Raw genomic sequence first — 24937 nt, 5'->3', positions numbered from 1 at the left:
TTTAGGCAGGCCACACAGGTATTGATTCGTACTCCCAACTACTAGCACCAAGCATATCACATTCTTCTCCAATTATAAAGAAACTCAACCTAAAATTCCAAACCATTCAACCTAATAAGTCTGAATAGCTTTCTTAGTGATAGCCACCTACATACACCATTGTGACTGAACACCTGCTAACCTGCTAACCCATTCAGTGAAGAAACTATTTCTTACTTCAACAGGTTTCTACATTCTGTGTATTCCCATTAAAGGGATCAAGAAAATGCTCAGGTTTCAGGTACCTCTCTGGCCAAAAAGAAAAGAGCTACTTCATTAAAGGTGTGATTAAAATGGACTTGTACTTTCTATGTAAGTCTATAAAGTAGAAAAAATGCTGGAAGAGTGGGAAAAAAAAAAGGTCATAAGTTGTATGAAACTACAAAGTTGTAAAATTTTTGCAAAGCATAAAAAAGTTTTGTATTTCAATTCCTATTACATCATCAGGATTTACCAAAATCTATATATCCTTGCAGCTAATTACTAAATTGACAGTCAACTTTTCTACAAAAGTGAATGTATGAAGGTGTTTAGATTTATCAGTCCCAGACTGTTACTAAAAAACTGTACATTTGAATATTTACTGCTACTAACTTAATACTTGAACCCATCTACCTGTGTTTAAAAAGATGGTCTTTCATGTTTGCCTTATAGGTTAAAATCCATTTTCACTGAAGTCACAGGTAAGACTTCAGATACATTTCTTTTAAACCAGATACAAAAGGAACTTAAATATCAGGCTAAGGTTTCCCCAACCCGAAGGAATGAAAAGCATCTCAAGTGTCCTCCAAATGCTTTTGCATCCAAAAAGGCCAACTTCCAATATAGTGCAGCATTGTGATGTGCTGTGTATCCCCAGGAATTCCCTCTCTGGATCCAAAATTGTTTCAGCAGAAGACACTAGAGTTCTTCATTCTTCCAGCAGAACAGTGCACAGTGCATCCTCCGTGTCGATCATTATTGAAGCTATTGCCCCATCATTGAACTCAAAAGATGTTCCTCCATCTACAACCATACAAGCATCCCAACAACGGGAACGGACACAGACCCTGCAAAACCCCAAAGAAAGAGTTTTCAGAAAACAGGGTTTAAAAACAACAAGTATTACACAAAAGCAGTCATACTAACTACAAGACTGCTTCTTGGACATTCCTTCATGTGGGCCAGTAAATGGCTTTACCACATGGCAGCAAACTTGGAGAAGAATTTAGCATGGTACTGAACACTAGAATCATCCAACCTATCAGTACTTTGTACAGACTTAACCTAGTGTCCAGAGAGGGCTGAAGGACTTTTTTAAATGCAGGCTGTTGGAGACTGAATGAGGCACTTAGTGCCAGAGTTTAGTTAATTAGAAGGTGTTAGGTGACAGGTTGGACTCGATCTCAAAGGTCTTTTCCAACCCAGCTGATTCTATGATCATGCAGAGAACTGCCTATAATATTACACTTCATAATGAAAGCTGTGGTTGAGGCATATTGTACATCAAGATGTGATGGTTTGGGTGTTCCCTGCCCCCCCCCCCCCCCCCCCCCACTTTAGAAATCACCCAGACTAGACTCAGCCGGCTCTGGAAATATGAATGAAGCTTATATTTACAGCTAGCACAATGTACAGGCAGATATTTACAATATATACAGTTATGTACAGAAGTATATAAGGTAAAAGATAATACCGACACACAGCAGCCCTCCCAGAAACCTGAGTCCCCAGGAGGGGGCTCTCAACCACCCCTTCACCTTCCCCCTACCCCTCTCAACCTTATCCCAGTCCCAAAGAAGAATGGAGGTTCAGCCAGAGGTTAAGAAGCAAAGTGGGTTAGCCCAAAATGGAGGGTGAGGTTAGAGTGGTGCAGTTCAGCCAGCAGCTCAAGTGAGAGTGAATGCTGAGAGTGTTATCTAATGTTTTTGTTTCTTCTTCCTATACTTCTCAGCAAGGCTGTGAGGGAAGTAGACCTCACCATTGTTTTCCTTTTACAGCCTATAACCTAGTTCTTCTCACCAAACCATTCTAGCCTGCTCCAAACTAGCACACATACCTTTTAAACAAAGCTGTTGCTGATCCCATTTAATAGTGATTTATTTAACCTTTCACCAAAAAAAAAAAAGTTTTCAATTTATCTATGACACTAACATACAGTCTTCATGTGAAGTGAAACATGCAGTTTCAACTAGCAAAGCTTTGGCTTAAAATAATTTGGATGTTAATATAGTCTGTTACATATATCTCTTACTCGTCTTTCTGTGAATGGGTTCGTGTAAGTAATGGCAGACAAAAAGCTGAAGGCCAGAATGCTTGCTGGGCAAGATCATAAATATGTAGTGCACCCTGTTACTGTCAATATCACAGTTTCCTTACTATGTCTTTAAGTTGATAAATTTAAGTTTATATAATTTCAGGCAGCTATTTCAGAGCTGCAGAAGACAATAACGCTACTAACCATCTTCCTCTTCACTTACCTTTTAAAAGGAATTTACTGGAATTTATCCTTTGGTATGTGCAGAAAGTGAAAACAGTACTAAACCTCTTTCATCTTGCTAGACGGGAAGCAATAGTTATGGCAGAGCAGATGCAAAGACTACAGTCTCACATGCTGGGCCCAGTCCTGTTCAATATCTTTATTGATGATCTGGACGAGGGGATTGAGTCCAGCATCAGTAAGTTTGCAGATGGCACCAAGCTAGGAGCAGGTGTTGATCTGTTGGAAGGTAGGAGAGCCCTGCAGAGGGACCTGGACAGGCTGGATGGGCGGGCAGAGGCCAATGGGATGAGATTGAACAAGGCCAAGGGCAGGGTTCTGCACTTTGGCCACAACAACCCCAAGCAGCACTACAGGCTGGGGACTGAGTGGCTGGAGAGCAGCCAGGAGGAAAGGGACCTGGGGGTACTGGTAGATAGTAGCTGAAGATGAGCCAGTAGTGTGCCCAGGTGGCCAAGAGAGCCAATGGCATCCTGGCCTGCATCAGGAACAGTGTGGCCAGTAGGACAAGGGAGGTTATTCTGCCCCTGTACTCAGCACTGGTCAGACCACACCTTGAGTACTGTGTCCAGTTCTGGGCTCCTCAATTCAAGGCAGATGTTGAGGTGCTGGAACATGTCCAGAGAAGGGCAACAAAGCTGATGAGGGGCCTGGAGCACAAATCTTATGAGGAGAGGTTGAGGGAGCTGGGCCTGTTTAGCCTGGAGAAGAGGAGGCTCAGGGGTGATCTTATTACTGTCTACAACTACCTGAAGGGGCATTGTAGCCAGGTGGGGGGTGGCCTCTTCTCCCAGGTAACCAGCAATAGAACAAGAGGACACAGTCTCAAGTTGTGCCAGGGTAGGTATAGGCTGGATGTTAGGAAGAAGTTCTTCACAGAGAGAGTGATTTCCCATTGGAATGGGCTGCCCAGGGAGGTGGTGGAGGCACCGTCCCTGGAGGTGTTCAAGAAAAGCCTGGATGAGGCACTTAGTGCCATGGTCTAGTTGATTGGATAGGGCTGGGTGCTAGGTTGGACTGGATGATCTTGGAGGTCTCTTCCAACCTGGCTGATTCTATCATTCTATGAATGTCCACAATTTATTGTTTTTGACTTAGTCCTTGATCTAGATAAAGTTCTGACTTCCACCAATGTCCAAAATTTAATCAGCAGTTATCACTGACTTAAATGTTCGTGAAGACACAACTTCACAAATATGAAAAGCTTGGAGACAGCCACTTTCTAGTACCAAGAGCTAAAAATCGACCCTTACAGGCAGCAAATTCTACTTCAAAAAAAGGAAAAAAAATGTTCTGATCTCCCTCCTAGGTACACAGAAGTCCTTAGCTCCAGTGTAATCTTTATATTATATCCCATGCCAAGTACTCCAAATAAGACAAGAATTGGTCCTGCAGCGTCCATGGATGGAGATGCAGTTATTTGGTCCTATTTTAACTAAGCTTTCACCACCTCTTAACATTTACTCATTCTTATGAACTCAGAGATCCAAATGACTAAGAAGCAATACATTTTTAAAACCATAACACATGCACAGCAGGGATCTAATATTTTAATATTTAGTCACAGTAGCCAGAGATATCCTTTATGACTACGCCATAAAATGTTGTTGAAACACAGAGTGGAATTTGGTTCTCAGTTAAGACAGAGTACCTTTAGACATCAGTCTAAAGGATCAGTATCTAATTAAGACTGAATCAGCATGTAATTAATACTGAAATGCTGTAGCTATTCTTAAGATAAAACTAACAGTTTGTATTTAATTGTAGCAGGTTCTAGAAAAATCAGAATCATGGACATATTTGTTAAAGACAACCCAATGCTTGGAGTGCAACCATAAAGGTAACTGACAAGTCCACCACTAAATCACATCCCTCAGTGCCACAGTTACTTGCCATTAAAATATCTCTAGGCGTGGTGACTCCACCACTTCCCAGGGCAGCCTCTTCCTATGCTTGATAATCCTTTTGGAGAAGATATTTTTCCTAATATGAGATCTAAACATTCCTTAAGTTAAAAATGCTGCACTAACGAATAATTTATAATTTGGAGGTGCATCTGGTCAAAACTCTCACTCAAAGCAAGCCTTACTTCAAAGATAGATTATGTTGCTTAGGGCCTTGCCCACTCAAGTTTTTATCATCTCCAAGGAGAAGAGGAGGCTCAGGGCAGACCTCATTGCTGTCTACAACTACCTAAAGGGAGGCTGTAGCCAGGTGGGGGTTGGTCTCTTCTCCCAGGCAACCAGCAACAGAACAAGGGGACACAGTCTCAAGTTGTGCCGGGAGAGGTCTAGGCTGGATGTTAGGAGGAAGTTCTTGTCAGAGTGATTTGCCATTGGAATGGGCTGCCCAGAGAGGTGGTGGAGTCACCATCCTTTGAGGTGTTCAAGAGGAGACTGGATGGGGCACTTAGTGCCATGGTCTGGTTGACTGGATGGTCTAGCTGGGTGCTTGGTTGGACTGGATGATATTGGAGGTCTCTTCCAACCTGGTTGATTCTATTATTCTATGACAGTAACAGCACTACTCTAGGCCACCTGTAATACTGCCTGGCCATTCTCACTGTGAAAAAACTTCTTTTTTTTTTTTTTAATCAGAACCTTATATCCTATAAAATTAGATGTATTGCCTCATATTTTGCTCTGAAAACATTTTGACCTGGTCTCCTCTGCAATCACCCTTTGGTAGCTGAGGACAGCAACTGGATCTACCCTGCCTGCTCTTGTCTCCTCCAGCCTAAATGAAGCACCGTTTGAGTCTCTCCTTACACACTTGTTTTCACCCCCACATCATCTCACTGGCCCTTTCCTGAATTCACTACAATTTTTGAATGCCTGGCCTCATATTGCGGGAAACTGCACACATCTAAAACTGGGTCAGTGAGATTCTTTTATTCTGTGATACTGTGCATGGATCAAACATTTAAAAAGCATGACACAACTTGGAAACACTTCCTTTCTGTCCTTATGATAGCAATATTCAAGCCCCTCAAACTGGATGTTGAAAACACTTCAAGGGAAACTCCTGCATCGATCATACTTTGACAAGTACAGAGAATGAATTTACAAGTCCCACGAGGAGCAGCTGAGGGAGCCTGAGGAAGAGGAGGCTCAAGGCAGACCTTATTGCACTCTACAAGTACCTGAAGGGAGGTTGTAGCTAGGGGGCAGCTGGTCTCTTCTCTCAGGCAACCAGGGACAGAACAAGAGGACACAGTCTCAAACAGCACTGGCTGAACTTTAGGAAGAAGTTGTTCACGGGCTGCCTGGGGAGGTGGAGTCACCATCCCTGGAGGTGTTTAAAAGGAGGTTGGATGAGGCACTTATTAGATAGATTGGACTAGATGATCTCAAAGGTCTTTTCCAGGCTGTTTAATTCTGTGATTCTGTGAACTCTGCAGTGACTTCTACAGCCAACACTTACTTTGAAGAGAAGCCACGCTGCTGGCTACTTGAGAAAACTCTGTTTACAATAGGTTCTCGAACACTGAAAAACATCTTTGGTTCTTCTGGACTGTAGAGCAAGGACTCATTGTAATCATTTGTTACTGCAAATAGAGAAATTAGACATTAGTTTTTTTCAGAGAAAACTGAATTGTTCTCAGAAACACACATTCCTCCAAGAAAAAGCAGATTCCCTGAGAGAGAAGTTTCATCTGCCAAAAAAATCCCAGTAATTCATAGGAGACTGCTTTCAGTTCTATTTCATGACAAACACTCACTAGCTCTCTTCAGATTATTAAAGTGTTTCAAATCTAAAACAAAAAAAATATAACCTAAATAAGTGCTTTCATATCAAGTCAGACATTTTTCACCATACGTGGATAAATGTTTGCAAGAAAGACTTCAATATTGCATTAAAACTAATATACTGAAAGCAGTGCTGAGAATCAAGAGTACAGACAAAATGAACAGGACAAAGCTAAGATCTCTTAAAAGAAGCCTTTTTCACTAACCTTTTTGTACTAATTCTGTATTCAATGGCAAATTCAAACTTCCATGCTTTTCACCTGTTTCAAGAGAAAAGAGACTCAATTAGATAGGAGTACCTTTACATAAACTTAGCCAGTAATGCCACATTGTTCACTCACCAATCTTAAGGATCTCTTCAACAGCTTGATGTGCTACCTTGTTAATATTATAGGACCTAGATAGAAAAATAGAAGTTTTATTTGCTAAGGAATACAAAGTGGGAGGAAACCTAATCCAAAACAGTCTGAAAAATCTTTTAGACAGATGAACTATGTTTAATATTATAAAGAAATAAAAAATAAACAATGCTCCTAAGTGTGAGCTGACATCAGTTACTTTTAAAAAAGTCTTAAATTGACTCTTGGTTTGACATCTACCTGTGGCTTTGTAAACCCTAATAATCCATTAAGTGAAGTCTTCATGAAAGAAGAGCATGACACACAGGATGTTGTCTCATTACCATTAATCCTCCTGCCGTAAAACCCCAATAATTGCTGATTTAAGTCTGCATTAAAAAACATTGAAGCATGACAGTTTCACAGATTGTGTGTGTTCTTATCCCTTCTGTCCACCTCTTGCTAATTAATTCCTACTATTAGTTCTCATTTATGGGAACACTTCATTACAAAAATGCCTCTTTGTTCCTACCCTAGGGTGTGGGCTTGCATCTCACAAGTATCAGTATATACGAAAAGGAACAGTCAGATCAGACATTTTTGCCACATTTGGATGCACAACAAGTCAGCATGAAGGCTCAGTATGAACCAAGTCTAAACTCCAATAAAAGTCTCTCTCACAGAATAAAAAGAGATTAGGTACTGATCACAGTTTCTGTGTAGCAGCACTGTGAACATTGCTATTGCCCAGATCTCAGTACAGCTTTAAAATGCTCAGTCTAGCACTTCTGTCATGGCAGTTAAGTATCTCAGATTGCAACAGGATATTCACTATACATTTTCACAGACTACAGTACTGTTAAGGGTGGTGGTCCAAAGTTCTCTCTGTTATGCCTACCAGCAAGCCTAAACAGATGCTAGCAAGAAACTGAGGATGCATACTTTGAAATGGTTCTCTCTCTCATTCAGATATCCTTTTATGCAAGTTTTGGCAGCTACAGGAGGTACTTGGACATTCAAATGCCTCTCAGTTCTAGGTTTGAAATCTGAGAAGAGCCAGTAAACTACAGGCTAAGAAGATCACTCCACTGAGGCTTGGCCAGCATTACACACTGCTGGCCAGAGAAGCCCAGCAGTACACACTGATTACAGCAATGGAAATAGGCAATGCTGGAGTCCAGGCCCTGCTTCTAGGATTGCTCAATACAGAGTATATAAGCAATGAAATACTCAGCAGCAACTTTGGACTAAAACTATATATTCCCAAAGTACTGAACACTAGAAAAGTTCCCCTGGTAGTTGTCTGCCAATTTAATCCTTGGCAGCCTCCAGGACCAAGTTATGCTGACTGAATACAGAATTCTGAATTACAAAGAGTAAAACCCAGTAACCATGGTTACAGCATGAATATTCATTTTTTTAATGTCATTAAAAGCTTCTGTTTTACTTCATCTTAGCCTGCCACATAAATCCAGGGTCTGTTGTACAACTTTAAAATAGAAGCACAACTACATTTCCAAATGAAACAGGCTCTCAATGTTCATGTCTCTCACATCTCAAAGCTAAATTGATTAGATTTACATGCAGTACTGCAACTTCTTTAAACTGAAGTTAAGATAATTTATCCCTTTGATTAAGCTAGCATAGCTCTGCTTGGATGACCATCTTTAATGGCAAAATGTCTTTGCCCTTTTAGTTAAGTCTGAAAGAAGGAAGGGGCCTGGAAGGAGAATTGACAGTAGATGTGCCAGAGAACACTTAACACTGTTTCCAAGTACACAATTTCCCATTCCTCTTAGGGCTTAAGAGTTGCCTCATTTAACTATTTGTCTTCATTTAACTATTTTTATCCCAGACAACACAAGTAGTTCAGATGTCTCCCCAACATGCTCTGGAAGTCAGAGCATAATCTCTGTTCCTGACTACCCCAAACCTCACCTTGATAAGTGGAATACTCTCTTTCGCACCAATATTACATCTAAGGTAAACATGTCTCAATACCTCAGTACCTCACCCTTTCAAGTCTTTATACCTAAAAATGAGGGGTGCACTGCTCTTCTCATACACCTAAACCAGCCTTGAACTCACACCAACAGTGAGAGTATTTCAAACACAACTGTCATGCACTGACTTACCCACAGCCCATGACAGTCTCAGTATGGATAAAATGCGTAAGCAAAATAGGTCCATCTAGGTTATCCGAAGCAATGTTTTATTTCAAAGTGGCAACATGCACTTACCATGCTTTTGATCCTGTTCCAGTACAGACATTAAGTCCTGAACTCTTCTGTTTTTCCCAAGGACCATCATCAACTGATATTTCATAATAGGAGGCCCTATGAAGCGAGAATTTAAAACTGGGTTTGCAGGACTTAAAGTTCTCCCTGAATAAGACAGAACACACAGCCTTATCAGGCACATAAAAATTTAGAGGAGCTAGTTTCAAATCTGGATGACAATTTCACAGGCTTTGCACAGTGCTTCCAACTTGTCAGCCACTTTTGAATCATTGTTGTACAGCAGTTTTTACAGTGGACAAGTGATTTGCAGCATGAAATTCTAGGTACTTTTCCTCAACCATTTTTTGAATGAAATCATCCACAAAGAGCTCCATGGTTCATCTAGGAATAGCTCTGTATACAAGCAGCATTTGCTGGATTTAAAAATGAAACCACAGATACATTACCTTCCTTGCATAATTGCTGGACTACTGGAAAAAAGAACATGTTTATGATTCATTCTCATAAAACTACTTTAGGGAATACTGAGAGATAAGGCACTTTACACTCAATTTTAAGACAATTTCTTGATCACTTCAGTAATTGAAAAAAACAATGTGATGCTTCACAAACATTTTTAGCTTTACAACAGTCAGCAGGCTTGTATTTTTCTCTCTCTTCTTCCTAGAACTCAGGTGTAGTGAATCCTGGGGCACAACCATCATTATGGCATTATTCATGTATCAGGGGATTCCTTATCTTAGACCAGACAATCTCACTCTGTAAACATCAGAATATCCAGGAATATATTTATGAACTGAAGTTGTTGCTATTCAGTGTCTAATTCAAATGACATGATATAGTCTTCAGATAACAGACACACTCTAGGAAGAAGTCACATTCACTGTGTTTGATATGAGTTTCACGTTTCTTAGTATAAGGACCTTACTGAGTTGGTTTAGGTGATGAATGTTCCACTCTGGATTGACTAGGAATATACCTCTTGAATATCTGGTGTCAAACATTTTAGGCTCTCAGTAACTAAGGGCATTTTGTATACCCTTGGGAAGATGGGAGGATAAAATAACTAGAAGCAAATTAATAACACAGGTACACAGCTTGATTCAGTGTGTGTGAAAGATGGTTTTTTCCTTACAGTTTCCTTGTTTTCTGAACTGACATGCAGAATAGGGTCAAAAAAGAAGCACTTAGAGTCATTTTCTCTTAATATATACCTGACTCACATATCTGAACCTTACAGAAGATTTGTCCACATGACATTATTTAGGTCTTCAAGTGTAAGGCTCGGTTAACAGAGCATTTATTACTAGAGTTATTGTTACAGGCACTGTGTTCCCTCAATGCTTTTCATATCCAGTGAAACCAAAAAGCACAATGTATTTGTGACACTCTAGGCTATTATAAAGTGTTGGAAAGCAGTTCTGTGTTGCTCTGTCACTCTATGTTAAGGAAACATTTTAGAATATTGGTACAATTAGGTTTGATTTAGTAGAGTACAAATGGTAACTCTGAGAGTAATTCCTTCTGACAGTCTGAGGCTGCAGTCCAGCTGGAAGATAAAGCACTCGTGGAACATTTATACTGCTTTTAGCAGCAATCACAGTGCTCCTGCCATTGTACAAACACCAAAAGATGTTATACTCTGAAACTGTTTTGTTGGGGATTTCAGGGGTGACTTTTTTTTTTGTTTGGCTTTTTTGAGTGTGTTGTGTTGTTTTGTTCTGGGGTTTGTTTGTTTGGCTGGTTTGATTTTTTTTTTAATTTGTTGTTGTTGTTTCTGTTTGTTTGTCTTCTGTACTGTAATACCAAATAAAGATGCTAAGTATAAGTAAAGGTTGGGTCAAATCATAACCAAGAATCGTGTTTTAACTCCTTATCCAATCACATTCCTGTGTTCCTTCTTGTTATTCCTCCTTGTTTGCTGGCAGAAATGCACTGATCCTCAGGACAGAAAGGATAATCCAAAAGTATCCTAGATAACACTGGATAGAAATCAATTTCTTAAAACAGGGAAACAATTATTTTTCCACAATGATAAAGTTTCTCCTGAAGGCAGGCTGATACCTTTGCCTCTAATGATCAAAAGGCAGGGAAAGGAGTACTTGATCACGCTAAGAGCTATTTCTGCCTGTTCATGATAAAAGCTATTTCTGCTTGGCAATGCTAAAAGCTTATGAAGTGGTATCGAAGTGGAGGTGCAGGAGAGCAAGTACGTAAGTACAAATACTTACATTTTCAACCCACTGTAAAGAAAGCATTTGAATACATAAAAACTAACCAGGAAAGAAGTGAAATAATGAAGATGAAAGGAAACAACCAGGAATAAAGAATGGCCAGATAGGAAGGCAGAAAACCAGAAACTTACATCACTGTACTTACATCTCTGAAAACACACTTTGTAATCAGCAACAATAATCAGCGTTACAAATTCATGGACTAGAACCAAGATTTGACAGCAAAGATATCCCATCACTGATTCTCCACTGCAACATCATGAAAAGAAGTGAAGTCATTTGTGCTCTCCTTCAACAACAAACATACCTGGATGAAAGAGATTCCCCAATAAAGACTTCATTGAGTGCTCTCACTGGTAAAAGATGTGGACCAGAAATGTCAGATCCTGTAGATAATGAATATAACAGTTTTGAACCATGGCTCTAAAACCCAGATTTTCAAAACCAATTCACAGCTCGGTGGAGGATACACTATGCTGCCTGGGTTTGCACTCTAGACCTAGTGCTCCATTTTCTTCAAGGACTCAATTTTTCAGTAATTTACACTGCAGACAGTCACTACCATTTCCTGGAGACTACAAATACTTGAACCAAGGTCAATAACGCAATGGCACTTTCGTTCAGACACTACTTTCACTGAAAACTCATGGGCAGCCAGAAAGATTGAAGTCTTCTGTCAAGTCACTCTTGCAGTCTAGTTTTCTTCACTGACAGTGACTTAACAGACATTTCTGATAGGAGTTGAAAGAATTATATTTTATATCACAGAGTAATTGAGGGAATTAACAAATTATTCCTGTTGACTAAGGATGTTTCAGTGAGGAAATGCTAGACACTAGTTAAGGACAGAATTATGAATCTTCAATCATAGAATCAACCAGGTTGGAAGAGACCTCCAAGATCATCCAGTCCAACCTAGCACCCAGCCCTATCCAATCAACTAGACCATGGCACTAAGTGCCTCATCCAGGCTTTGCTTGAAGACCCCCAGGGACGGTGCCTCCACCACCTCCCTGGGCAGCCCATTCCAATGCCAATCACTCTCTCTGGGAAGAACTTCTTCCTAATATCCAGCCTATACCTACCCTGGCACAACTTGAGACTGTGTCCCCTTGTTCTATTGCTGGTTACCTGGCAGAAGAGGCCACCCCCACCTGGCTACAATGTCCCTTCAGGTAGTTGTAGACAGTAATAAGATCACCCCTGAGCCTCCTCTTCTCCAGGCTAAACAACCCCAGCTCCCTCAACCTCTCCTCATAGGATTTGTGCTCCAGGCCCCTCACCAGCTTCGTTGCCCTTCTCTGGACATGTTCCAGGACCTCAACATCTGCCTTGAATTGAGGGGCCCAGAACTGGACACAGTACTCAAGGTGTGGTCTGACCAGTGCTGAGTACAGGGGAAGAATAACCTCCCTTGACCTACTGGCCACACTGTTCCTGATGCAGGCCATAAAGAAAACATTTCAGCTACCCAGGCAGAGATTCTGACTTCTACCTTCTCATATGCTTGCTCAAAGTATGTATCCAGCTATTTCAACTATTAAGTAACCCACCCCAAATTTAGCACAAGTTAGGGGTATGCATATACACACAGACACATATATGTAGCATGGAGCAGCACAGGTGAAATGTTCATGTGATAATCCTGAGTGTCTATTGTAACCATGAGACAGCATTTTTTCAAACCTCAGGTATTTTGCCAGCAGATAGTAGTATTTTGGTCAGACTTTAACTTACTTTGATCCTGGAATCTTTCATTTATGTGAGCCCTGCTGTGTTGTTCCTGGCTTAGCTGCTGTTCATGCAAATCTACAGGGACTGGATTAATACCAGTCCCTTCGAGATACAGTCGGATTCTTTGCCGCCACTGCCACCTTGGAGAGGAGAAGAAGATGGTATCAGTAGCTGAAATATTCATAAAAGAATTAGACAGGACCAGAGAGTCTTCACTCTCAAAGCAGGACATCTTAAAATTAGAAGTCGAATATATTCCAAGTCACATTTCAAGTCTTATAGCTTCCACTACAATTTTTAGTTTTAGAAAGTTAACTTAAAATGTAAATACTTTGCAATTATCAGTTTTCTAACTATTCCTTTTTGTTAAAGTGTAAAATGAGAGGACACAGGCCAAAACTAGACTACAAAAATTAACAACTCCTCTTTTCAGGCATATGATCTTATCTTATGATTTCATCACTGATGATTTTGGGAACAACAAGCTCTCAGGATTTCATATGCAATACATGCTGTATTTTTACCATCTTTCATTTGTATTTGTAGCTGTCCAGAAAAGCAGCTCTATCCACCCTTTAATACATAAAGGCCACAAGCATCCTCTCACTTTAAGACTCCCTTGTGTCCTAGGACCTTCAGGATGCCTAAGAGGAATTCAAATTAGGAAAGACAAGGACATAAAAGGCACTCTTCCTTAGGCTGTTACAACATTCAGATTTTTAGTTCATAGAGGAGGTATCAATTATTTCTTCCTCCTACGGTTTAGACATATAAAACAGTAATAGTAGCTTTGGTTAAGAAAGTAAATCACAAGAGTGTTAAGAGTGCATCTTTTCCCAGTTCATACTGTTGACATCTGAGTGACACTAGCCATCTTTCCTGAAATAACAGCAAGGAAGGCCTACACTTTATGTAACTACTTTAATATTTTTTTCTCACTGCCAACCTTGTATAGCCTTATTCAACACATCTTCACCATAGCTACCAACCTGCCCTTAAATTCATGCAGTTATATGGACAGCAAGCATTGAGTATCACTATGCTAGCCTACTAAAAATACTCATGCTAGAACATATCAACCCCCTCCCAAAAATTAAAAAAAAAAGAACTGTACTTCTGTTATACCTCTAGTCCAAGATCCTGCTATGCCATGGACCATCCAAAAAGAATTATGGGTAGCGTGACATAGTTTGCCCTTTACAAATCAATAATGCTGTTCTGCTCATGGGACTGCAAGGTAAGTGCTTACACAGACTGTTTCATTGGCTGACACTTCAGGGATAATGTGAAAACACAATCTCACTTTTCCAGTCTCTGGCACTTCACTGTCCTTAGGCAAATTCTGAGCCATCAGAACCTCTTCCAGAGAGTCCAATCCAATGCAATTGGTGACTGGAGGTCAAAACAAGAGCCTTTTTGCTGAAATTGGCAGTCACTTTTATCTCTGCATTCCAGTCTCACTTGTGACCATAAACCCATTTCTAAACACGGCAAACATCTACACAGAATTTGCAATCTGAGGTTTTAAGATCTCAATAAGCATCATCTGCTCTTAGGAGTTGCATATTGTTAAGTATTTTTCAATCATATAATGTTTTACAAAACCAAAGATCACTGAATCCTACCTGAACTCACCACGATAAAGCCTCTGCAGTGCTTCAGGAAATGAGTGTGTATATCTCACAGGCAAGCATAAGTGGCCCTCTGATCTGGTAGCAAAAAGGACAATGAAAACGACAGTACAGCTATGAGGACTTTGTACCTTTAAAACAAAACAAAGCAAAAAAAAAACAAAACAAGTACCTCTTTCTGTTGCATATAACAAAGCTACACTTTGACCTTTTCTGAACCTTACTATTCTTACATAATAGCACATCAGCAATAATACACCTCTTTCAGCTCTGGGGTGTATGTGTGTGAGATGCAGGATGTGTCTCCCACTTTCCCTAAAAACTGGCTGTTCAGCTACTAATACAGCTCCTGTCAGCACAGTTCGAGGCAAGGAATCCAAGCTTAATAAACATTGCAGCTCTAAATTTCCTCCATTTATACACAAGTTAGTGATATGAGACAGGTAAGCAACATGCCTAAGATCTAAAGAATCTCATGTCAAAGCCAAAATACTAAACATTGCTCCCCTTTTATGAGTGATATTTGATCGCTTGAGGGCACTTGTAATTTGAACCCCGCCATTCAGGCTTGATAAAGCAGAGTATCTATTCACAGCATCTGAAAAGTTCTGGAAGAGGAGGAAGGTATGGAAGGAACGAATGGAATTAAAACCTCTGGTCACCACTTTCCTGTCTCATAAGATTAAATTTGCTTACACTATCAAAAGCAGAAACCTAAATCTGCAAATCTAAGTCTGCAAGTCTCAGCAGACAGAGCCTTAGTGAATTCTGAGATTTATTTACCAGCCATTTGAAAATTATACCAACCACACCATACTAATACACTGCATCCACCTGCCCAAATCAGTCTTTTGGCTAGGTGGATGCAACTCATGGAGTTCATAATAGGACATTAACTGACTATGGATACTGTGTCCTCTAAGACATGACATGGCTTACCAGAAAAAACTCCTTAATCTGTGCCCCTATCAGATTTCCATTAGGATTTACATCTTTATAAAGAAATCAAGTTTCTGTGTGCTCAGGCATTACATTTAGCTGGTTTTGTTTCTTTTTCTCTTCTGTACTACCATCTCTAGTCTCAGACTTCTGGTTAACAACACAAGCTAACTAGCTTCAAGTCCTGTTATACTGGTGAGTGAAAACAGCTCTGGCAGTTTAAGTCATGCTTATCCAATAGCACTTAATGTCCTCTTGGATAAAACAGGGTAAGTCATTGGGGAAACTTTCTAATGAAACAGCAGGATCACCTGATATTTACGGTGCACTAAACCCAATATTTAAGCTATCAAATGCTACAGGCATCCCTCATGCATCATGAGCACAAATGCAAAGTGTGTCCCATATTAATGAAGCATTGCCTTCCCAAGGGTGTTTTACCTTTCAGGATCAGTATTTATTCCAATAACTGGTTTATATTTATCAAAGACCTTACTGGCTGCCAACAACATTGTACCATCTCCTACAGAAAAAAAACAGAACAAAAGTTAGTTTCATTTTGCTTTTCAGTATCCAAAACAAAATAGTCTCACATGTACTGAAGCATTATCACTACTGAGTTTTCTATTAACAACTGGTGAGGTAAGCTGCACAAAAATAAAATGGGAGAACAAAACTTGTGACACCTTTCAAAGCAGAGTAGTGACAACTGAATTTAACATGGAACATGCAACTGTAAAAAATATGACTTATCTGACAGCTATACATATTTTGACAGGAGCAAGTTTGAGAGAAGATTTATGGAAAAGTCTGCATGTTTATCAGCTGGTAAAAGAAACAATTTAAGGAAATAAATTTGGGAAGCACTGCTAATCAAAGCCACAGGAGACAAAAAATAATACCAAATTTTTTATTATTTCATGTGGATCACATGAAAACAACTATTTTAGTTTAATCTCCGTTGCTCTTCTAGAAGCCACAATTTAAAGGTCCTATCTGGACCCACATAGGCACACCTGAAAAAGAAGTCTTAGATAAAACTGTTTAAGGGCAAATCTTGTAAGTGTCACTGGTTTCTTGAAATACTGGTTATTCTCTCCTGCCTGTCAAAGAGGACAGCTGAATCAGTCTTTGCACCTAATACAAGCTTTGGAAACCTCAGGTCACTTCCCAGCTGCAAACCACATAACTATGACAAATGCTGCCACAGACAAATCAGCATTTTGACCTCCACAGCTTAGAGGAGTTATTTAAAAACTACAGGATTTTGTTAGGATGCTTCAGTAATGTACACGTCCCTTTCTACCCATTCTGCACGGTAACCTTTGCTGAGGGCAAAGTGGACCAACACAGATGAAAGAAAGGTAGGTCAATGGCCACAGAAGGCTGACCATTATGTCAGAGCCTAGCAACATACTGCATATTTCACAGAGCTACAAAATTGCCTGGAGTGGAAAAGACCTTTAAGATCACTGAGTCAAGTCATTAACATAAGACTGACAAGTCCTTAACTAGACCATATCCCTAACTGTCTACACAATTCCAGGGATGGGCACTCCACCACTGCCCTGGGCCAGCCGTTCCAATGCCTGAGCACACTTTCAATAATGAAAATTCCTTCTAATATCCAAACTAAACTGTCCTTGGTACAACATGAGGCCATTTTCTCTTGTGTTATCACTTGTTACTTGGTTGAACACCTGACCCTACCTCTCTACAACCTCCCTACAGGGCGCTGTAGAGAGCAGCAAGTTATTCCCTCAATCTCCTTTTCTCTAAGCTAAGTAACCACAGTATTTGAGATGTGGCCTCACCAGTGCCATGTACAGGGGTAAAATATTTCCCTGGTCCTATTTGCCATACTATTTCTGATACATGCCAGCATGCTGTAGGCCTTCTTGGCCACCTCAGTATTATTGCTGCCTCATGTTCAATCAACAAGAACGGGTCCCTCTCTGCTGAGCAGCTTTCCAGCCACTCCTCCCCAAGCCTGTAGCACTGCATAGGGTTGTGACCAAAGGGCAGAACCTGGCATTTGGCCTTATTGAAACTCAAACAATTGGCCTTGGCCCATCAATGTAATAACTACTGTAATCAGTGTTAAAAAGAAACAGGTGCTCTGTTGGTTAGCTGCTTTATTGATTTATCTAAGAAGTTCTTAACAGTAGTGCAGACCGCTCAAAAGTTGCATATTTTGACTTGTACTATCCAACAAGATACTTCAATCACCAAAACTAAGTGTGAAAGCAAGAAAGTTTGAAAAGGGGGAGGAGAAGGTATTATGTTAGCCCACCTTATATACAAAAACCCAAGAAGTAGGGTTTATGTACAATCACAGGACATGAAGCATTATATCCTCTGTAGTAGAAAATTACTATAAATACTGCAGTTAACACTGTTTTACACAAGACAATTGAGTATTTTCTAAGCAGCCATGCGCTGGGATTCAATTCCCAGGGCCAGGATTCTGGATACTCCAGGCAGAGAGAACGGCAGAATCACAGAACATTTTGGGCTGGAAGCAACTCTCATGGATCATCTGAGTCCAACCCCCAGCGGCTGCAATCATTCTATTTTATCCTATTTCCTGACAGCTAGGTAAGAAATTTGTTTTCTCAATGTGCATACCCTCACATGCTTCAAACATTGCAAAACACTTTTGAAAAATGTATGAAAACATACTGAAACAAATCATTTCCCCTTCCCTGAAGCATACCTCCTGCTGATATAACAGCATCTGCCCATTGAACTGTCTCTTCAGTATATTCTCGACGTTTAACAAGACGAACTTCTATCCTCTCGTTCCTACAAAGTGCAGAAAAAGCTTGTATGTGTCCCACATTGCTTCTCGCCACATCCTTATGAAAAAACTGATAGGTAATTAAGGCCTAATTACAGCAGCATTTGGCCTGTAAGCATTTGACATCCAAATTCTTTACATCATAGAATCATAGAATCAACCAGGTTGGAAGAGACCTCCAACATCATCCGGTCCAATCTAGCACCCAGACCTAGCCAGTCAACTACACCATGGCACCAAGTGCCTCAGCCAGGCTTTTCTTCAACACCTCCAGGAATGGTGACTCCACCACCTCCTTGGGCAGCCCATTCCAATGCCAATCACTCTCTCTGCCAACAACTTCCTCCTAACATCCAGCCTATACTTCCCCTGGCACAACTTGAGGCTGTGTCCCCTTGTTCTGTTGCTGGTTGCCTGGCAGAAGAGACCAACCCCCACCTGGCTACAACATCCCTTCAGGTAGTTGTAGACAGCAATAAGGTCACCCCTGAGCCTCCTCTTCTCCAGGCTAAACAACTCCATCTCCCTCAGCCTCTCCTCATAGGGTTTGTGCTCCAGGTCCTTCACCAGCTTTCTCATCTGTTTCCAGGAACGACCGTTCATCTGCATCGTCCTGTTTCCAGTGTTCCTAATTTATTAAACCCTGTATCACAAAGCTTCCATTCATTGTTTCACACTACCCACAGATATTTGCACTGTGTCTGACGTGCTCAACATCCACGCATTCTTACCGTAAACTGTCTACAACATGTTCCACGTTTTTCGTATGAATGCGATGCCGCTCCAGTAGACCAGCATAGTTAGATCCCTTCAAGGCAAGCTGTAGGGCATAAAGTAAGTTTGTCAATCACTACAAGTAAGTGCTCTTGAGTAATACAAATAGAAGCTATAAAACTATGTGCTTTATCTCAGCAGAGGCGTGCGCTTTTAGAAGCATTCCATTAATTACATCTGTATACACAAGCCAGTCAGCCTACATTTAGTTCACAAGAGGAGTTACGTGGCTGCAGCGGTCAAAAATCACAGACTTACATCTGGGAAGGAATAATAAATTGCACAGTACAAGCTGGGGGTGATCTGTTTGAAAGCAGCTCTGTGGAGAAGGATCTGGGAGTCCTGGTGGACAAGAAGCTACCCATGGGACAGCAATGTGCCCTTGCAGCCAAAAGGCCAGTGGGATCCTGGGGTTCATGAAGAGGAATGTGGCCAGCAGACCAAGAAAGGTTCTCCTCCCTTTTTACTCTGCCCTGGTGAGACCTCACTTGGAATATTGTGTTCAGTTTTGGGCTCCCCAGTTCAGGAGGGACAGGACTCAAAAGAGTCCAACAGAGGACTACAAAGATGATGAAGGATCTGGAACACGAGACCCATGAGGAGAGACTGAAGGACCTGGGGTTTTTTGATTTGGTGAAGAGAAGATTGAGAAGGGATCTAATCAATGTTTATAAATATACAAGGGCTGAGAGTCAAGAGGGAGGGGACAAACTCTTCTCAATTGTGCTCTCTGATAGGACAAGGAGTAATGAGTATAAACTACAGCACGGGAGATTCCACCTCAACATGAGGTAGAACTCCTTTACAGTAAGGGTCATGGAGCACTGGAACAGGCTCCAGAGAGATTGTAGAATCTCCTTCTCTGGAAACTTTCAAGCCCTGTCTGGATGCATTCCTGTGCAACCTGAGCTAGATTCCATGGTCCTGCTCTGCTGGAAGGGTTGGACTCAATGATCTATGGAGGTCCCTTCCAACACCTAACATCCTGTGACCTTTTAAGAGCTTATACAAATACACAAACAAGCATGCTAACTTCTGTGCCACCTCAGACACTTTGCTCTCCTCGAATCTGCTAAGTAATTTAAAATGCATGTTATATCTACATAAAATAGTTAAGTAGCTATACCTCATCATGTGTTAAAAGCACTCGGATAATTATCTTAAGGACTATAAACACAGTGCTACAGAGGGCAACAGGAAAAGCATCAGGAATTATCAGTAAGAAAAAAAAAAGAATCTTTGAAATACCAAGACCATTAACCTTCACATTTTACTTGAGCTAAAATGAAAGACTGCCAAGTGTTGACAAAGGTGACATTTTCCCTGCATCAGAACAAGCTTAAAGACAATCTACCTACTACCACTGATACTATCCTTGGATTACAGATCAGATTTTTCAAACAAACTCACACCAATAACAAAATGAACAATTGCATTCTAGCATTATTCCTCTTGGAAGCTGGAGAATTTAAATACTTTATCTTGACACACTCTTCTGCCCATGGCAACATTCTGCAGTTCACACAGACTCTTATGAGCAGGCAGGTGTGACTGCTGGCTGAAGATCAGACTTTTTTGCAACAAGTTTCTGTGTGATTAATTCAGTCACCACCTTTATGCATTCATTCTTCACCTCACTTTGTGCATATCTGCATATTTTCTTGGAGATTAAGCAAGCAGAAGAAAGAGTGAAAAGGATGTTAAGCGAATGGGAGTTAATAAATACATTCAAGAAAGTGATCCGGCTTTGAGCAGGCTAGACGAGATGACTTTCTGAGGCTCCTTCTAGCCTGAATTATTCTGCAGTTATTCTGCCTTTGCCTACTATTCCCCAACCAATGAAAACTATTTTACCAGCAGAGAAACAGCATTTCTTCTGGAGATGGCACAGAGAAAATCATGCGCGCCAGAGGCTTTGAACAGGCATTTCCAGCAATTTATTCAAGTGCCTTTATTCAAAGTTGCGTCCCTGGAGGCATTCAAGAAAAGTCTGGATGAGGCACTTGGTGCCATGGTCTAGTTGACTGGATAGGGCTGGGGGATAGGTTGGACTGGATGACCTTGGAGGTCTCTTCCAACCTGGTTGATTCTATGATTCTATGAAAGTGGGTTCCAGGCAGTCACATCTAATTCCACTTCCACAAAGACTCCCACACCACAGAACCCCACAGAAAGGGGGAGAGGACTGGCACGATATGGCAATTACAGTTAAGTGCAATCTAACATCCAGCAAATACAATCTTTCTCCACCTTATATCTGCTGATGTCAAGAAATCCAACCATGAGCTATGCACAAAGTCAGTCTTGGTGCTGACAAAATTACAGAAAATAATGGGACTGGCTGCTCTGGAATGGTATCAGCGTCCTGGTAAGTGTGCTAATCAGTGATTAACCAACAGGAAAAAAGTCTTCAGGTGGTCTTGCAGGTGGAGTCAGGAAAGCACCTCCAACAAAGAGACTCCTGGATGTTGCCTGGATGCCACCAACAGTACTGCAGGCTGACTGGGAGCAGCTGCCAGCAGCACTTAACTTAGACTCAGAAAAGTGTATGGGTGATTAGAAAACATCCAGATAACACTTCTGGATAATTGTTACAAAGCTTGAGTCTACTGGTTTACCGGGGTGTGGTGTGTTACCTTCCATTAATTGCTTCACTCAAGTCCTTCCTTTCTCTTACCCAGCTACAAAGTTTGTGCACTCTCATATGTCTCTAAGAGTCCATACTGTTGCACTGGGAACTTGAAATGCCACTGTGCTGCCATGAGGAGGGAAAGAGTAAGCAAGGCTATAGCCAGTTACAGCACTGCTCATAGCTACTTCTGCTGCAGCCTCTCATGACATATTTAGGGTACAAAGGAGAAGAGTATAGGTATTCCCCTCCACAGACAACATCTGCCATTAAGCATCATACATCTAATTTGCTAGACGAGGGTTTTTCAATTGTACATCCGAAGCACAAATTGACTTTGTTTTACCACCAGAAAGAAAAATAAATCCACATGAAATAGCTTCTAAAAAAATCAACTCTGTTACTAAAATCAGGGTTCCCATTCATGCCTCCTCTAGAAATACCTGCTGTGAATTAAACAAGAGCACCTGATAAGCAGCCTGGCCACTGCAGCACACATTTCAGGATGCTATTTTGACAGCTTACTACTTTCACACACAACAGAAACTGCAAACTTCTGGCAATTTCACGTGCCTCATTTATTTGGCTAATTTGTCAGCATGCTATCTTTTAGCTTGGTTAAAGACAGCTTTTACTTTGGAGTAAGGATAGTGTAACAAATCATCATTTGGGGGACTTCTGAGCCACCAATATCAGTGGTGTGCTTACAGCTAACATTTCATTGGCATAACTAGCAAAGAGAGGTACAGATAGTGTCTCTTCTGTGGAACAGAGTCTGATCTGTTCTGTAACTTACATACACCTTAGGTGTGTTAAATTATTTCATCAACAGCTTCAGAAAGCAGAGCTGGATGCTCACCAATTAAACTGTCAGTATTTGAGCAGTTGTATTTCTAGGCTTGCTAAAAGCAGCAATGCAGAATAGGTACCTTGTGTAGAAGTCTCTCAATTTAGCTCTAGAAAAAGTGAGCAGGTATCACTAAGCGGTAAGATAAATCAAAAGACAGAGCCTTGATTTTAAGCAGCTAAGATACATCTACAGCGTTAAGGAATGGTCCTAATCTAAAAAAGACTCCAGAGATTGGAACACCCTGCTCATCTCTAACTTCAACTCTCTAGCTCAGAGATAACTAACTCGTAAGATCAACCACATAAGAACTCAGAGAGGAACAGAGACTGCTCTACATGTAACTACTCCAAAGAACCAGAAGTGCCTGTGGCCACAAAATCACAGAATAGCTGAGGTGGGAAGGCACCTGGAGGTCATCTTGGCTAAACCCCCTGCTCATACTTGGGTCACCTGAAGCTGTATGCCCAGGAGCACATGGAATCAACCAGGTTGGAAGAGACCTCCCAAGATCATCCAGTCCAACCTACACATCCAGAGGGCTTTGCAAGATCTTTATGGGTGGAGTCTTGTCATGGGTTGAGTGGAATCGGCTGATGTATACTCAACATAGTGTTGCATCATGTCAACTTTAAAATGAAAGAGTTGGCTGAAGCAAAATATTGTGAGGCTTGAAGTTCAGATTGCAACATGAGAAGCTTCCTGTTCTGGTTACTGCTGCCAGTTTCTGGGTTTGGAGTGTTACTCTTTTCTGTTGGCTGCTGCGTGCGCAGATGTGGGGTACTATTTCATCACTGGCTTCTGCCAGGCTAACTGTACAGCAAGTGATCTCGTTAAATTCTTTATCTCGACCCAGAGCTTTTATGTGCCACTTTCCCACCCCTCTGTGTGTGGGGCAGGGGGCCTGCTTGTGACAGTGTTAACCCAGGACAAGCCGCCACCACCTCTCTGCACAACTTGTCTCTATGTTTAGTTTCTGTCACAGTGAAACACCTCTGTGTTTCAGCTTGCACTCACTGTCTCTGTCCCTGCCTCATACCCAGGACCTGAACACCGTATTAACATTACAGCACATACTACTTCTTAAAAGAACTCTGCACGGAGGGTAAGAATCTGTGATCACCACCTCCTCTTTACTTTAAATGAACTAAAGGCCAAGTTCAGGCAATCCCATTGAGGATCACCCCCTCGAAGAGCCTGGGAGGTGCCTGCGATGTGCAGCAAACCCCAGACCACAGCACAGGCTGTCTCCCGCGCCCACTGCTCAGACAGGTCTGTGAACCCATGTCGGGCTTAGATCTCACCAAATGATGCCTCAAAAAGGCCTGTCTTGGAGATTTTTCACAGGCTGGGAACCATAGAGTTAAAAACCCTCAACTGGAGGAATCCAGAGTGTGAACACAGGAAAGTGTAAAACTGTTATTCAATCCCATAATTCTTATATCTCCTGATGAGTTGGCAGCACGGCCAAGTGGGGCTCCTTTCACAGGATCACAGAATCATAGAATCAACCAGGCTGAAAGAGACCTCCAAGATCATCCACTCCAACCTAGCACCCAGCCCTAGCCAGTCAACTACACCATGGCACCAAGTGCCTCATCCAGTCTCTTCTGGAAGACCTCCAGGGATGGTGACTCCACCACCTCCCTGGGCAGCCCCTTCCAATGTCAATCATTCTTTCTGCCAACAACTTCCTCCTAACATCCAGCCTATACTTCCCCTGGCACAACTTGAGACTGTGTCCCCTTGTTCTGTTGCTGGTTGCCTGGGAGAAGAGACCAACCCCCACCTGGCTACAGCCTCCCTTCAGGTAGTTGTACCCAGCAATATGGTCACCCCTGAGCCTCCTCTTCTCCAGGCTAAACACTCCCAGTTCCCTCAGCCTCTCCTCATAGGCTTTGTGTTCCAGGCCCCTCACCAGCCTCATTGCCCTTCTCTGGACATGTTCCAGCACCTCAACATCTCTCTTGAATTGAGGGGCCCAGAACTGGACACAGTACTCAAGGTGTGGCCTGACCAGTGCTGAGTCCCTCCTACCTGCTGTCTCTGGCGGGAGCTACTTACCTACATAAACATGCATGGAATGGTCCTGGTTATGGTGGCAGAGGCATTGTCTGGGCTTATGGGCACAGAGGTGCTGACGGGAGGAGAGGAGCATTTAGGCTTGTAGGTTAGTTTTGGGCTGGAGGAAGATTTAAGAGGGGGTGCTGTAGGTCCTGTATATGCTCTGCAATTTTTCCTCTATCTTTCTTTTCAAACATAATTCTGTATTTCTTTCCCAATTCACTAGAAAGCAGCTCATTCTCTCTGCTCTTTAACAAACCCATGACAAGGTTTCAGCTCCAGCATGAAGACAACTTGCAAATTCTTCTTCCTTCAGAGGAAGCTCTGATTTACTACTGTCACAGTCATCCTTCCAAAACAAAAAGGTTCGGCACGCTGTTCAATCTTGGCTTTCAAGATGTGAGAGCAAGTCTGACATTCTTTACACCAAGAATTGCCAT

General features: G+C 41.5%; 1 protein-coding gene across 2 annotated transcripts in view; it reads right to left on the bottom strand.

Moving 5' to 3' along the window:
- Positions 1 to 394: 394 nt before the first annotated feature.
- Positions 395 to 24937, bottom strand: part of NADK2 (NAD kinase 2, mitochondrial) — a 50337-nt gene continuing 25794 nt past the window's right edge. Inside the window, exons 2-12 of one of the 2 annotated variants that reach the window (XM_064176512.1) lie at positions 18915 to 19003; positions 18100 to 18188; positions 15825 to 15906; positions 14439 to 14522; positions 12817 to 12953; positions 11387 to 11465; positions 8846 to 8989; positions 6609 to 6664; positions 6474 to 6527; positions 5942 to 6065; positions 395 to 1088 (exon numbers count right to left, since the gene is read on the bottom strand). In XM_064176512.1, the coding sequence (XP_064032582.1) occupies positions 950 to 1088; positions 5942 to 6065; positions 6474 to 6527; positions 6609 to 6664; positions 8846 to 8989; positions 11387 to 11465; positions 12817 to 12953; positions 14439 to 14522; positions 15825 to 15906; positions 18100 to 18188; positions 18915 to 19003 (1077 nt within the window). In that variant the 3' untranslated portion in view covers positions 395 to 949. The remainder of the gene's footprint in view (positions 1089 to 5941; positions 6066 to 6473; positions 6528 to 6608; positions 6665 to 8845; positions 8990 to 11386; positions 11466 to 12816; positions 12954 to 14438; positions 14523 to 15824; positions 15907 to 18099; positions 18189 to 18914; positions 19004 to 24937) is intronic. The other variant, XM_064176513.1, reaches the window with a different exon arrangement.

Source organism: Pogoniulus pusillus, chromosome Z (assembly GCF_015220805.1).
Source record: "Pogoniulus pusillus isolate bPogPus1 chromosome Z, bPogPus1.pri, whole genome shotgun sequence".
Taxonomy (NCBI): Eukaryota; Metazoa; Chordata; class Aves; order Piciformes; family Lybiidae; genus Pogoniulus; species Pogoniulus pusillus.
The sequence above is the reverse complement of the archived record's forward strand: the minus strand, read 5'-3'. Positions and strand labels throughout refer to the sequence as shown.